This window comes from Penicillium canariense, assembly GCF_028826845.1.
Source record: "Penicillium canariense strain IBT 26290 chromosome Unknown utg000003l_segment0_segment0, whole genome shotgun sequence".
NCBI lineage: Eukaryota > Fungi > Ascomycota > Eurotiomycetes > Eurotiales > Aspergillaceae > Penicillium > Penicillium canariense.
Genome location: NW_026622730.1, coordinates 3443584 through 3458341, shown reverse-complemented (window position 1 = coordinate 3458341; position 14758 = coordinate 3443584). Strand labels below are relative to the sequence as shown.

Genomic DNA, 14758 nt, shown 5'->3' with positions numbered 1-14758 from the left:
ATCTGCCTCCTGCCATTCCAATATCTTCCAAAGACACCCTTCACTCCTCCGGTGTCATTTCTTTTACGGCAACCTTTTCTGTTTCTCCCGTTGGGCGTGCACTAAAGGCACCTTTCTCTCTCTGTGACTCTTCGCGGAAAGACCTGGTGCATGCCTCGTCATATCCACAAAAACACCCCGTCCTCTCCCACCCACCAACCACTCCACGGATTCTCCTGCCACCACGCCCGCGTTGCCTTTCAACTGTGATTCGCGTCTGTCGCCTTTCCAGTTGATCTTTCGGCGTCAAGAGGGATTTGCTACTTTCTTTTTCGCTGCCCTCTTTCTTTTTTTTTCCATCTCCCTCGTCTCCCTCCTTCCTCCCCCACATCTATCATCTTTTTTGCGTTTCTCTGAGCAGACATCATGGATGCTCGCCAGGTGTTGCAAAGCACCTTGTCGCCTGGTATGTACTTTCTCGTTCTTTGATAGCTCCAGATGAGAGCTTCTCCAGTCTCGTTGAAAAGCACCTGGTGTGTTGGTGGCCCCTCGCTGACCGTCTTTCTTCCGCAGATGCGGCGGAACGTACCAATGCTGAGCAGCAACTCGCCCATGCAGCGGAGGTTGACTTCGTATGTGATCCCCCCGCTTTCCATCCTCTCCTGTCTTTTGAGTTTCGCCTTGTAATCGAGATTCCTCCCTCCTCCCTGCTAACACCTTTTGTGTAAATTTTCTAGGCCACCTACCTCGTCACCCTAGGCCAGGAACTGGCCAACGAAGACAGCCCTGCCCATATTCGCGTCGCTGCTGGTATTGCCTTGAAGAACGCTTTTACCTTCCGAGACCAGGCCAAGCTTCGTGAAGTGCAGGCCCGATGGATTCAACAGATCACACCCGAGATTAAGACGCAGGTCAAGGAGCTCGCTCTCAAGACCTTGCACTCCGATACCCGAGCTGGGAATGCCGCCGCCACTCTGATTGTTTCGATTGCCGCGATCGAACTGCCGCGCAACGAGTGGACCGACCTTATGAACATCCTTGTCCAGAATGTGGCCAGTGGAAATGATAATGTGAAGCAGTCGTCTCTCGCCACGATCGGCTTCATCTGCGAGTCCCAAGACCCCGACCTGCGCGCGAGCCTGACTGCGCACTCCAATGCCATTCTTACTGCTGTTGTGCAGGGTGCTCGGCGCGAGGAGCCGAACATGGATGTCCGTTTTGCTGCTATTGCTGCCCTTAGTGACGCCGTCGATTTCGTGCGATCGAACATGGACAATGAGGGAGAGCGTAACTATATCATGCAAGTAGTCTGCGAGGCCACCCAGGCCGAGGAGGTCCGCGTGCAGGCTGGTGCATTTGGCTGTCTGAACCGTATCATGGGTGCGTACTATGAAAAGATGCGCTTTTATATGGAGAAGGCTCTGTTCGGCCTGAGCATCATGGGCATGAAGAGCGAAGAGGAGGAAGTCGCAAAGCTCGCCATCGAGTTCTGGTGCACTGTTTGCGAAGAGGAGATTGCTATTGAGGACGACAACGCAGAGGTAATTTTCTTGCTCGCGTACTGGAATTTGTGTTCTGGAGAGGAATCCCGCTAACATCGTTTGCTTTTGCTAGGCTCAGCAGGAGGGTGTTGAGGCCCGTCCGTTCTTCGGCTTTGCTCGCGTGGCTGCTCGCGAAGTCATTCCTGTTCTGCTGCAGGCTATGTGTCGCCAGGATGAGGATGCTGGTGATGATGAGTACAACGTGTCGCGCGCCGCTTACCAGGCCCTTCAGCTGTACGCTCAGTGCGTTCAGGGTGACGTTCTCCAGCCCGTTGTTGGTTTTGTTGAGGAGAACATTCGCAGCGAGGATTGGCGTCGCCGGGATGCCGCCGTGGCCGCCTTTGGTGGTATTATGGAGGGCCCCGAGCCTCGCGTGCTGGAGCCTCTGATTAAGCAAGCTCTTCCTGTTCTTTTGGGTATGATGGAGGACAGCTCCGTCCAGGTCCGGGACTCCACTGCCTACGCCCTGGGTCGTGTGTGCGACTGCTGCCCCGAAGTTCTGGACCCCGATGTTCACCTGCAGCCCCTCATCTCTTGCCTCTTCAATGGCCTCGCCAGCAGCCCCAAGATTGCCAGCTCTTGCTGCTGGGCTCTTATGAACGTTGCCGACCGATTTGCCGGCGATGCCGGTTCTCAGACCAACCCTCTGTCCAAGCACTTCGAGGAGAGCGTAACATCACTTCTGCAGGTGACTGAGAGGTATGTCACTTTGGCTGGAGTACACAATGAGTTGATGCTCATTTGCTAATTCCCGAATAGACAGGATGCTGACAATCAGCTTCGCACCGCCGGATACGAAGTTCTTAACTCATTTGTTATGAACTCCGCCAATGACAGCCTGCCCGTGGTTGCTAACCTTTCTGATCTGATCATCCAACGTCTCGAGCAGACCATTCCCATGAAACAGCAGGTTGTGAGCACTGAGGACCGCAATCTCCTCGAGGAGATGCAAACCAGCTTGATCAGTGTTATCCTGGTAAATAACTCCGTACTCTACCATGAAAGACAGAGCTAACTTTTACTAGGCTATTGTTCAACGATTTGAGCTTGAGATCAAACCTCAGGCTGACCGCATCATGCAGGTTCTGATCAATGTTCTGACCACCGTTGGCGCCAAGTCCAGTGTTCCTGATGTCGTCTTTGCCACCGTTGGTTCCATTGCCAGCGCTCTGGATGAGGAGTTCGTCAACTACATGGACACGTTCAGCCCTTTCCTGTTCAGCGCCCTGGGTAACCAGGAGGAATCTGGTCTCTGCTCCATGGCGATTGGCCTTGTTAGCGACATTGCTCGTGCCCTGAACGACAAGGTTCAGCCCTATTGCGATACCTTCATGAACCACCTCCTCAACATTCTCCGGGTAGGTGCAATATTTCAAACCAATAGTATCAGTGAATGTTTACTAATTTACTTTATAAGACTTCTACCAACCAACTCAAGCCGGCCATTTTGGAGACTTTCGGCGATATCGCTCAGGCTATCGGAACCCCCCATTTCGATAAATACCTGCCTGTTGTTGGCCAGGTCCTTCAGCAGGCCTCCTCTGTCACCACCAGCTCTGATCTACCCTATGACATGGTGGACTACATTGTCTCACTGCGGGAGGGTATTATGGACGCTTGGGGAGGCATCTTACTTGCCTACAAGGGCCACTCTCAGAGTACGTCGAATGGCTAGCTCAGCGTTGGTTTTGCTATACTAACAATCTTGCAGTCACCCTGGTCCAGCCTTTTGTTGAGTCCATCTTCCAGCTGCTCCACATCATTTCCCAGGAGGGTAACCGGAGCGAGGGCCTGATGCGCTCTTCCATGGGTGTGATTGGGTAGGTTTTCACGGTTCCTTCTTGACTCTTCTCCATACTGATGCTAACGTTTTCACAGTGATCTTGCTGATGCTTTCCCCAACGGCGAGCTGGCTAGCTATTTCCGCAACGACTGGGTCACCACCCTCGTCCGGGAGACCCGCACCACCCGCCAGTACAGCGAGCGGACCATCGAGACCGCTCGTTGGACCCGGGAACAGGTCAAGCGTCAAATCAACATGAGCACTGGCATGGCTTAAATTGTTGTCAACCGGTTTCATCCCATCGATAATAGAGCCGACCGTTATCCCACCTCCACTCCCATTCCCGGAGGACCCCAATCCTGTTGGAACAAGTGGAGCGGACACTGTGAGGATACTCATGGCTCCGGGTATCAGTCATGCGTGGACGTCCGAGACCACTTGGATTTCTCGCGTGGACTCAGTACCGTGATGGACATCAAGGATTTGTTTCGATTACCGGCGAACCCCGTCCCGCCATGTGGTTCCGATCCCTCATCATCACACACCCCATCCACCACTGAAGAATGAGATTCCTTCTTTCACCTACTTCTCCCTCTCCTTGTTACTCATCATCGATGTTCCCTCTTCCTCACCCATCTACTAGCACTTGCTTCTCCTCGTGCTATCCCCTGATGACACCCTCCAACGACCCCATTCCACCTTACCCCTCATGGCCCTTTGTTCCTCTTCTTCATACAACCCCTTTTTAACACCTCTTCCCTTTCAATTCCCTACCTTGTTTTTTTTTTAATTAGACCAAGACCCCTCGCATCCCTATAGCATTGCACCTCATGTAGCCCAAAGAATTCATGTATCTTCCCCTCAACAAACCATGTATTCCCAATCATGTACCTTCCAGAATCATGTCTCGCCCTTTCCCAGAAAAAGAGTCTCTCTTGAAAAGTGTTTCTCCCTTCAATCGCCTCTCTCCATCGTATACTCCGACCTTCCTTCCGCTCGACCCCTTATAAGCCTTGCCCATGCTGTTGCGCTGGAAATCACCATCCCCTTCCCCTTGTATAGCGATGATGCAATCGCGTGATTGACGCATAGATGATATTTGTGTTTGAAGTACCTGCAAGGCCTTGTAAGAAAAGAACAAAGTTGAACTTCCTTATTCTACCTTGATGAGGATGAGAAAAAGTTACCGCCTGAGGCATAACAGCTAAGCACCATTGATATCAGCACGTGATTATGAGCCGATAAGGGCTATCTGTCCACGGAACCCTAAGGGGGTACCCGCACAGTCAGCGAAAACCAAACTTCGCCGACCCATCGCGAACTTTTCATTCTCGACATCCCGCTACACCGACGGACCATTATCTCGAGGTATGTACGCCCTCTTCCCTCACCAGCCTCTCAGCTAGTCTGGGAATGCAATCATCTTGTCGCCTGTCTACGATCTCGAATTTTCCCCGTGGTCGCAGCAGCTGTGCAGGATGATACGCATCTCCCAACCCGGCACGGGCTGAAGAACTCCTTTTGCAAGGAAGGGGCACTCTTTGCGCTCGAAGACTACTGGTGGCTGACTTCAGTTGCAATTGAACACCCCGTCCCGGCTGGCAGGGCTTCACATTAGCTTGTGAGGTTCACGGTCGTGATAGGGGGTTCTGTTGCGCCTTGTCGAACAGATACCTCATATCCTCTTTCCCGAACGATTTGAGAATCTCGACTCTCCACAACCGCCAAAATGGTCAAGACTTCCGTCCTCAACGATGCCCTCAACGCCATGAACAACGCCGAGAAGGCCGGCAAGCGTCAGGTCCTGATCCGGCCTTCGTCCAAGGTCATCGTCAAGTTCCTCACTGTCATGCAGAAGCACGGTACGTTCCCACTGTCGTCACCCCTCGAGCTGTTTCTTGTTTGCTTTGATTATCTTTGTCGTTTTGGTTTGCTTTTTATGGAGGAACATGTGTTATGTTGTGTATATTCGGGTTGATAACTAGGCGGCCGGTCTCAACAACCTACGACGTCTGCCTTTTAAGTACCCGATAGATTGACATTTTGGCGAAGATCTTACATGTTTCCAGGCGCTTTTTTCTGTATTTGGCGACTTTTAAATCTTCGCAACATACTGACATTCATTTTCCTTCAGGCTACATTGGCGAGTTCGAGGAGGTCGATGACCACCGCTCCGGCAAGATCGTCATCCAGCTGAACGGCCGGTGAGTAACCCTGAATTTGGTCTGTTCCTACTGAATGTGTACTGATGTATCTTCCCTCCAGTCTCAACAAGTGTGGTGTCATCAACCCCCGCTACCCCGTCCAGCTCCGTGACCTCGAGAAGTGGGCTACCCAGCTCCTCCCCTCGCGTCAGTTCGGCTACGTCGTCCTGACCACCTCCGCTGGTATCATGGACCACGAGGAGGCTCGCCGCAAGCACGTTGCTGGCAAGCTCCTCGGCTTCTTCTACTAGATGGAGTCGCTCTAAAGAGCAATCCGAAAAAGTTGTTGTTTTGACTGGTTTCGCATGTCACTTGGGCTGAGCCCTGGGAATGTAATCTAACGAGTAGCGGAGTATACCCCGATGTCATAGCCTGCAGAGTACACGGTTTTCATCCAAATGTCAGGCGATTCTAGTCTGCAAGCCAATTTTTCCTAGCGTAGCAACGCCGTAGCACTTGCCCCGTCTAGCACTTTCCCGAGCCGAGGCCCACAGTCACCGCCCTGAAGCCTACCCTATTCTGCTCGTATATTTCCCCGCAAAGTCGAGTGTATCTTGCATCTCCACGCCCATCATGCCACTGGATACGATATACCTTACTCGCCATGGGGTAAGTTTGTTCTGATTCATGAGTGTATTGAGTCTGGATCATCCCTCCAGATGTTGCCTGTACAGTATCATACTAACACCATCATAAGCACCGGCTTAACTGGACCATTGACGTGCGCACCGGCACCTACAAATCCCAGTTCCCGACGCCAACGGGCAATCCAGCAGATCCAGCACTGACATCGCACGGTGTTCGTCAGTCACATGAACTTGCAGTACATATTGCCGGCCCGGATTTCCACCCGAAACCCTTTCGGGTCTACTCGAGTCCTTTCTACCGATGTCTGCAAACCATCCAGCCCTCGGTCGAGGAGCTCAGGAAGAAACACCACGAGTCCAAGTATACCAGCAACAATGGATCTCTGCACGGTCAGATAGACCCAGCTGCCGACTTGGATGTCAGAATTGAGAATGGACTAGGGTACGAACATTCCTACCCTTCAACCATCTCCTAAGCCTCCAAGGCAACCTTACCTTGGTCCTGAACTAAACCGGTGTACAGAGAATGGTTTGGCCCGACAACCTTCTTTAATCACCCCTCTCACCCGGCACCAGACACAATGCGCATCCACTTCCCTTCACTTATCCCATCTTCCGCGGAAACAAAGTATACACCCCTCCTGCATCCCTCCACTCGCGGCGAGACCATCGCCCAACTCCACAACCGTGTCGCCACCGCCCTGGAAGGGATAATCGCCGACGTAGACGCGGAAATCACCACGCTTGAGGCGACCCTGCCCGCGGAGCAGCGCACGAGCAAGTCTATCTTGATCTGCGCGCACGCCGCCCCGCTCATTGCCATGGGTCGTGTTCTAACGGGGCATATGCCGGAAGATAGCTCGGAGGAGGACTTTTATGTGTTCACGGCTGGGTTGAGTACGTTCAAGCGAAGAGGGACTGCAGCTGAGAAGGATGAGAGTGGTTCGCAGACTCTGTTGGCTGAGGGGACGAGGTTCGTTCGTTCTCGGGGCGTTCCTGCCTGGCAGGGCGGCCGTGGTGTTGGGGGTGGATGGGACTGTGTCAAGAATGGGGATTGCCGTTTTTTGAGCGGCGGTGCTGAGCGTGGATGGTGAGTTCCCTTTCCTTTCTTCTCTCTTTTTGATGGTCTTGAACTTTTTATTGTATCTTTTTTCCTTCTTTATTCCACCGATGGATCAAGACTAATATTTTATGGCTGGACAGGCATTTTAACGGCGAGGAGTCTTTTGACACAGGTCCCATGGCTGCGCTTTCTGAAAACACTGCTCCTTTAAGTTCATCCGGAGTTGAGACGAATAGATCTGGAATGAAGTTGTAAATATAGGCAGGTATGCATGTATAGAGATAGGCTTCTGCGTGTCGATATAGATATATATCTCTTTAGCCACCCGACTATTATCTGACTTCCTAGGTATATAGCCTCACTTTCCTTTTCGTTGTTACAGGTGAGGTCCTACCTAGGTACCTGATAGTTTCCACACTTGATACCAGCCCCACCTATCACCACTGACTTCCCAACCCTCCGAATATTGTTCCGAAATAGGCAGTCCCACACCCGTCCGAACGTACCCGCAGTCACGTGCACGCCCTGTCCATGACGAGTGGCAGCTCATAGCAACATCAACCCAGTCTTATTAAAACCTTAAGCTCCTGCAGCTAAATCAAACGTTTTGAACATTTAATTGGGCTTTTACGCCTTTTAATTGATTGAATTTAGCCGCCCAAGCCGCATAACATCCCCGCAGCATATGGCGACCATCACTCAGACGCTGCCCACTACGGCAGTCGAGCTTCCCACTATGAGTCAGGGCTCCAATGAAGAACGACAGCGCAATCCGAATTCTTCGGCCGCGGAGCCACTGGTTGATGATGTGATGCAACAGTCGCTTATTGCAGATTCTCAAGTGCCGGACGGAGGGTATGGTTGGGTTCTGATCTTTGCGTGTGCCGTCGTGACATGGTGGTTTGTCGGCGTCTCTTATACTTGGGGAGTTATGCAAGCTGCGCTAGTCGATAACAAGGGCTATTCGTCTTCTACGCTGGCCTTTGTTGGATCCTCGTGTCCGGCATGTATTTCGCTTCTTGCAGTGCCGAACGCGACTGTTGTTCGAAAGATCGGAGCCCGAAATACTGCGCTCTTGGGTATCTTCTTGCTTGGACTGGGGAGTATTTTGAGCGGTTTTGCGACGGACAGTGTGGCGGGACTGTTTATGACGTGGGGATTCGTTGGTGGCATTGGCATGAGTCTGTGCTTCATAGTAAGCTGTCCTTCAGATTTTGCGAACTATGTTTTCGAGATCTCTCTCTAACAACGAATACTAGGTCGTGTCCGTGACACCCGCCCAATACTTCAAAGCCAAGCGCGGCATTGCCAATGGCATCGTCTACGCTGGCGGCGGCCTTGGTGGCACCGTCATGAGCTTCGTTCTTGACGCCCTCCTTCAAAGCGTCGGCATCGCCTGGACCTTCCGCATCCTCGGCTTCTTGATTATGGCCACTGGCCTTCCTGCAGCCTATCTCATCAAAGAACGTGCGCCCATCAAAGCCACCCAGATGGTCGAATGGAGTCTTTTCAAAGATGTCCGCTTCGCCGTGCTTTTCGCCGTCGGCGCCATCGGCACATTCCCACTGTTCGTTCCAGCCTTTTTCTTGCCGCTATACACGAACAGTCTGGGTCTTCCGTCCAGCGCAGGTGCGGGTCTCGTTGCGGCGTTCAACTTTTCCTCGGCCATTGGGCGTCTGTCGTGCGGGTTTGCGTGTGATAAGCTCGGCTCGCTGAACACGCTCTTCTTGTCGCTGCTGCTGAGTGCGCTAAGCATTTTCGTGCTTTGGCCGGTATCCAGCTCAATTGGGCCGCTGGTGGCCTTTGTGATCATCAACGGCTCCGCCAATGGTGGCTTCTTCTCGACGATGCCGACTGTCGTGGGCAATGTGTTTGGCTCGGCTAGAGTGTCTGTTGCGGTCAGCATGATTGTGAGTGGGTGGCTTGGTGGATATCTTATGGTGAGCTATTGTTTCCCTATGCTCTCATTCCTTTCTATTTCCGGTTGATCTAACTGCTCTCCGATAGGGTGCACCGATTGCGGGTTACATTCTGAATGCCTCGGGTGGAGAAGCTGGTGGCGTTGGCGCCTACCGGCCGGCTATCTACTATGCTGGCTCCATGGCGACGGCCGCTACCATCTTGGCTGCCGTGGTGCGAATCAAGGTGGATCGGAGGATCAAGAAGACGGTGTGATAGATGGAAGCTCTGCACCAGGATAGTACATGAATGTATAGAATGTATAGAATAGAACATGATAGACAAATCACTCTTTCGCTTCGAATTTCTTAACAAAAAGTAGTTTGTCTTGCCCTTCAGTGCAAGAAATCCATCACAACTTCGTACTGGTGGAAATAATGGAAAATCCTAGTTTTCATTTTCATATCATCGACAGGTTGATACCAAGTCAAGAGAGCAGAAGTACATTGATTACCTAAATAGGATAACGCTGCGCGAAATATGCATCTGCACGCTAACTATCGTGAGGACAATATGAACGATGGGACTATAAATGACGAGAGCGCCGGCGCTTAGAGATATCGTCTCATTGGTGTATTGCAAATGTGATTGCGGGCCGGTTCAAACGTGGGCAGCTTGCTCTGGCTGAGGCTGCGGCGGCTGCTCGGCGACTAGACCGTCTGCCGCGGCATCGGGCTGAGTCCCAGCTTGGTCCGCCTCTTGCTGTCGTTGCTGCTCCTGCTGACGCTGCTGTTCTTCTCGTCGAGCTCGCTCGGCCTCTGCCTCGGCGGCATTGCGTGCCTCAACCTGTCTCTCGCCGATCCCTGGTACAAGACTTGCGAGCAGCAACACGATAGATCGTTCCATGCGGCGGATGTTATTCCACAGTTCGCCATGCATAGTGTTTCGAGCATTACCACCCGCTTGGTCCCGGATGGCGCCCTGGTCTTCAGTGCCCGGTGTGGCGGGATCCGCTGGTCCACCCACGTGGGCAAGGCCCTCGAGGTGGCGCTGGATTGGCGCGACGAGCGTTCTGTGCAGCTGTCCAGGGATGTTGGTGTCTGACAGCAAGGCGACCAGCAAGGCACCGGTGACAAGGAAAACGCGCGCCCAGCTGCCAGACGAGCTGATCATGTAGATGCAGAAGTACAGACGGATAAAGAGCCAGATTCGGCGCAGATATTGGCCCGCAGGGATATTCTCGGCCTCGTGGCGGCGTTCCTGGTTGATAAGTGCCTGGTGAACGACATTCTGGATGAGGGCTGGGTTTGGATCCGCCGGGACTGCATGGTTTATATTGTTGTTTGCATTGATGGAAGCTGTCAGAGTATGGCCGGCCGGTCCATCCGGAGCATAGAGAGGGAACATAGCTGTGCTAGTTGTTCCAGGGGGCATGAGCAAGCTCTGACGGCCATCCGGGTCAGTGGCCAAGAAGACCTGCCTGGGTGAACTGAGTGGGTCGGATGGATTTCCACGTCGATCACGGGGAAGGTCGTCCGCACGGCGATATAGAGCTCTGATCCGTTGCAGCAGTTCATGTACACTGGCGTGGAAAGGATGTCCATAGAAGTTTGCGTGGCGCTGTAACAACTCCTCGGCTCGGGCTCGCACTTGGAAAAGATTTTCGAATGAAGGAGCCATACCGTGGTTGAAGGTACGTTCTGCCTCATCCACTCGCAAGGAAAGTTCATCATACTCGTTGAAATCGGATACGGCCATGCCCGGCGAGGCCATTGGGTTGGGACGACAGCCGTTAGAGGTCGTTGATGAAGCGATGTGGTCACCACTGAGTGGATCCCACATACTGCGCGGCCGCGCAGTGCTATGATAGTTTGAGGCTGATGCTAGATCAGGATTGTTATTCCGGTGATTCAGCAGAGATGATCTCGGTGGATATTCACCATGATTTCCCAAGGCAGAGGAACGATGCGAACCAGGGGATTCAATAGGATCGTAGACAGTTTTCCGATTTTGAGGCACAGCATTTGGGGAAGAAGAAGAGGTTTCTCCTGCTGGATATGCTGGAGAGCCTATGGCCTGGTAATGACCCGAAGCAGAGTCTGAGGGACGCATGAAGTTGTTTGAAATGGGTTGCAAACTTCCGTCGTTTGTAGGGACCGTTGTTCGTAACCCGCGGAATCGTAGGTCATCCCCAGCAGTCTGAGGAGGCAGTGCCGTGGTGGAAGCTATGAACGGGCTAGACAGGGGTTGGTTTGATAGCTCTGCACGGTTGATGGAACTAGGGGCCGACGGAAGGTCACCAGTGGACGGAGGTGCGGAATGAGAAGGCGGCAACATCATGTGTATCGAGTGGTCGCTTTCCTAACATGAGTTGCCGGTGAGATGGAATGCGACAGAAGCAGAGCGGGTTGGGAGGGATTAGGTCCACCAAATTGTCCGAAACTTACCTCAACAGGGCCCAGAATATCGGCAAGTTTTGCATTGTTATTTGCCAAAGGCCTTCCCTGGTATATCAACCTCTGAGTCGAAGGTGCAGGTTGGCTCGGAAGGGACTGCGTGATGCGTGCTCGAAGTTCTCCAATAGTGGTTTCGAGTGACAAGTTGTCAAGTGTAAAGCGGCTTGGAGCTGGGAGAGAAGGACACAAAATGTGGATTGTGATGCTCTGCAGGCCGCCACCGGTATTCCCAGCCGCCTCAGCCTCGTTGGATGCCATGTTTGCAGAGGTTGAGGTCAGCATGTGTCGGGATGGCGCAGTAAAAGATCACAACAAAGAGTTGCGAGAAAGAAGACAATGGTTGAGGCAGGGAGATGATCCAAGGCTCCGAAGGTGGTTCCCGACAGCTGACTCGTTTGCTCAAATGTCAATGGACGCAGTGGTGCCCGCTTGTCGAGATGTTTGATCTATAGATTGCCGGGTTATCTTCGCGGGTGGTCGGCGAGGTGGTGCAACAGAAAGCTGTCAGGAGATGAAAGTTGGTGGGCGCAAGAATTGGAGCCAGATATAGACTCCAATTAGTCGTCCACGCCGACTTTAGCCTTTCTGGAACCCAATAGGCGCGCTGACGCTGGCTGGTGACAATACTCGATCTGGAGATCTGGCACGTAGCCAAGACCGAGGGTGATAAGGATAATCCGCACCCCGGTAGCGGGCCCCTACTCCACACGAGGAAAGGAGAGCAGACCGTCGAGGATAATGCGCACAGGGTATATGAAGCGCAATCGTCAGCAAAAGCCAATCCACCCCCAGGCAAGAGTAAAGAAGAAGCAGGGCTTGGGCTGATGCAATTGCGACAGTAGCGACTATTCCACGTGCCATTCTGCCGGGCGTTCCCGGGCGGTGAACCGGCCCAAACGCATTTCCCGATATGGCGGACGAAAATCGTTCTCCTCCGAAGCTCTAAGGAGGTCGGCGTGCCATTCTCACAAAAGAGCTCGAATGGACTGAGCAGCACTATGGCCAAGCGCCTTCTTCAGCACTCGACGTTTCTTCATTGCCGTCCCGCCGCCCCTGTGAGTGGGTGTGCTGCGCCGATGGAGGTCCTCTCGTTTAGGGCAACCGCCCGCCACAAGGCCAGCGTGCGCCATTTCTCATCAAAATCATGGAGACAATATCACAAGGAAAATAATCACGAAAACCACACAAGGGGAGGATTTGGATCGAGGCTGCGGTTCGCGTTGCGGAATACCAAGGTAGAATGGTACCCGATTCCCGTCGGCCTGGGAATCGGACTGCTAGGGGTGCTGCATTTCTACAAGTCACAGCGTGCTGAACGTGATCGCATTGCACAGGGTGCTTCAGGTGAAGATTGGGAGAATGGGAAACGGCCACCACCGCGCCCGAGAATCGTGCCGACGGGTCCTTGGCAGGTCCAGATCATGTCGACCTTGCCCCTGAAGGCTATCTCGCGCCTGTGGGGTCGGTTCAACGAAATCGAACTGCCATACTACTTGCGCGTTCCTGGATTCAAGCTCTACTCATGGATTTTTGGTGTCAACCTCAGCGAGGTGGCTGAGCCTGACCTGCATGTCTATCCGAACCTCGCCGCCTTCTTCTACCGCCAATTGAAGCCCGGAGTGCGGCCTCTCGATCCGGACCCACGTGCTCTTCTGTCGCCCTCGGACGGCCGCGTCTTGCAGTTTGGAATGATTGAGCGGGGCGAAGTGGAACAGGTCAAAGGAATGACATACAGTCTGGATGCGCTGCTAGGCTCGGCTACCCCTGCGCACGCGGACCACAGCAACCGACTGACCGACTCGGAGAGACAAAACAGGCAGCAAGACGAGGAGAATATGAAGGCCGACTCGGAGTTTGCGAGCGTGAATGGCATTTCCTACACTCTCCCGTCGCTGCTGTCGGGCGAGTCGGGCGCAGCGCGACGAGGGTCGATGGATGCATCCACCGCCTCGAAGACGACGTCAGAAGTCCAAGTGCAAGAGGAGCTGGCCCGTGGGGACGGAACTTCATGGTGGGCACCCAAATCGGCCGCTAACCATGCGCTGTTCTACGTCGTGATCTACCTGGCCCCCGGAGACTATCACCGGTTCCACTCGCCCACCGAATGGGTGGTGGAGAGCCGGCGGCACTTTGCGGGTGAACTATACTCGGTCTCGCCCTATCTGCAGCGAACACTGCCGGGTCTGTTCACTCTGAACGAACGTGTGGTGCTGCTGGGCCGCTGGCGCTGGGGATTTTTCAGCTACACGCCAGTGGGCGCGACCAACGTCGGCTCGATCAAAATCAACTTCGACTCGGAGCTACGCACCAACAGCTTGCTGACTGACACTGCGGCGGACATGGCGGCGGCCTTGGCGGCCGAGAGGGGCGAACCAGACCCCGGGTTTGTTGAGGCGACCTATGCTCATGCTAGTCGCACGCTGGGCGGACACCCGCTGCGGCGTGGCGAGGAAATGGGTGGGTTCCAGCTCGGCAGCACGGTGGTGCTGGTGTTTGAAGCTCCTCTAGGCAGTCGGAAGTCGTTCGACGCCGGCTGGCCGGAGAACGAGCGACCCGACGGCTGGAACTGGAGCATCGAGAAGGGCCAACGGGTCAAAATGGGCGAGAAGCTGGGCTATGTGGGGGAAGACTGAGTCCGCCGTTGGCAGCAGTCCCGGGCACCACTGCGAGGACTCGGAGGGACCGCAGGAGTCCTTGCTTTGCTTCTGAACTCTGCGGAGAGGCATCTGTTGTAATATACCATTCTGTTATTTTTTTGCCGAGCCGGCGGTTTGCTGCCGGCTCCATTGTTCGCCGTGGTCGTATCTAGGTTGGACATCAAGGCACTGCACATGAACGTTCGATCCCCGTGTACGGAGTACGGAGTACGGAGTACGGAGTACCACACGTAGATCGATCCTGACTATCGTGGCGATGATCAGCCTCCACTGCAGTTTCGAGTCGGCCGCACGGGCCACCTCGGCGTGCGTGGACGATTCGCCCTGATTTGCTGGCGATAAGCGGCGATTTTTGCGTCACTGCGGATCTCTTGGACAGCTCCTGCAGGCTTGATGCTTTTCTTGATTATGGCAGGAGACGAGGGCAGTGCAGAGCAGTTTGGCTGGCCCCCCGCGGATCATGCTAGGAGCTGCTAGTCCCAGCCATCGGGCACATCAGGCAGGGCGTGATCGGCGGTCCGATGCTATCATGTCCTGATCACATCGTATCGTGATGGCCTAGCCTCTCTTCTTTGAGACCTGTCGTGTT

The 14758-nt window shown here is 53.8% G+C and overlaps 6 protein-coding genes across 6 annotated transcripts; 5 read left to right on the top strand and 1 right to left on the bottom strand.

Annotated features, from left to right (window-relative positions):
• Positions 1–405: 405 nt before the first annotated feature.
• N7482_006114 (karyopherin beta) lies at positions 406–3579 on the top strand (the record flags this gene model as incomplete). Its single annotated transcript, XM_056688239.1, has 9 exons — positions 406–445; positions 553–611; positions 717–1520; positions 1594–2219; positions 2280–2496; positions 2546–2878; positions 2938–3178; positions 3232–3340; positions 3399–3579. The coding sequence occupies 9 exons, from the start codon at positions 406–408 to the stop codon at positions 3577–3579; spliced, it is 2610 nt and encodes an 869-aa protein (XP_056543794.1).
• A 1453-nt stretch (positions 3580–5032) lies between these two features.
• Positions 5033–5758, top strand: N7482_006113 (40S ribosomal protein uS8; the record flags this gene model as incomplete). Its single annotated transcript, XM_056688238.1, has 3 exons — positions 5033–5165; positions 5438–5507; positions 5569–5758. 3 exons carry the CDS (start codon positions 5033–5035, stop codon positions 5756–5758), a joined length of 393 nt encoding a protein of 130 aa, XP_056543793.1.
• A 322-nt stretch (positions 5759–6080) lies between these two features.
• N7482_006112 (uncharacterized protein) lies at positions 6081–7412 on the top strand (the record flags this gene model as incomplete). Its single annotated transcript, XM_056688237.1, has 4 exons — positions 6081–6116; positions 6205–6536; positions 6618–7184; positions 7298–7412. The coding sequence occupies 4 exons, from the start codon at positions 6081–6083 to the stop codon at positions 7410–7412; spliced, it is 1050 nt and encodes a 349-aa protein (XP_056543792.1).
• Positions 7413–7842: 430 nt separating this feature from the next.
• N7482_006111 (uncharacterized protein) lies at positions 7843–9332 on the top strand (the record flags this gene model as incomplete). Its single annotated transcript, XM_056688236.1, has 3 exons — positions 7843–8352; positions 8417–9067; positions 9165–9332. 3 exons carry the CDS (start codon positions 7843–7845, stop codon positions 9330–9332), a joined length of 1329 nt encoding a protein of 442 aa, XP_056543791.1.
• Positions 9333–9716: 384 nt separating this feature from the next.
• Positions 9717–11794, bottom strand: N7482_006110 (uncharacterized protein; the record flags this gene model as incomplete). The annotated part of the gene is made up of 2 exons (XM_056688235.1): positions 9717–11417; positions 11504–11794. 2 exons carry the CDS (start codon positions 11792–11794, stop codon positions 9717–9719), a joined length of 1992 nt encoding a protein of 663 aa, XP_056543790.1.
• A 716-nt stretch (positions 11795–12510) lies between these two features.
• N7482_006109 (phosphatidylserine decarboxylase 1) lies at positions 12511–14145 on the top strand (the record flags this gene model as incomplete). Its single annotated transcript, XM_056688234.1, has 1 exon — positions 12511–14145. One exon carries the CDS (start codon positions 12511–12513, stop codon positions 14143–14145), a length of 1635 nt encoding a protein of 544 aa, XP_056543789.1.
• Between the last annotated feature and the right edge of the window lie 613 nt (positions 14146–14758).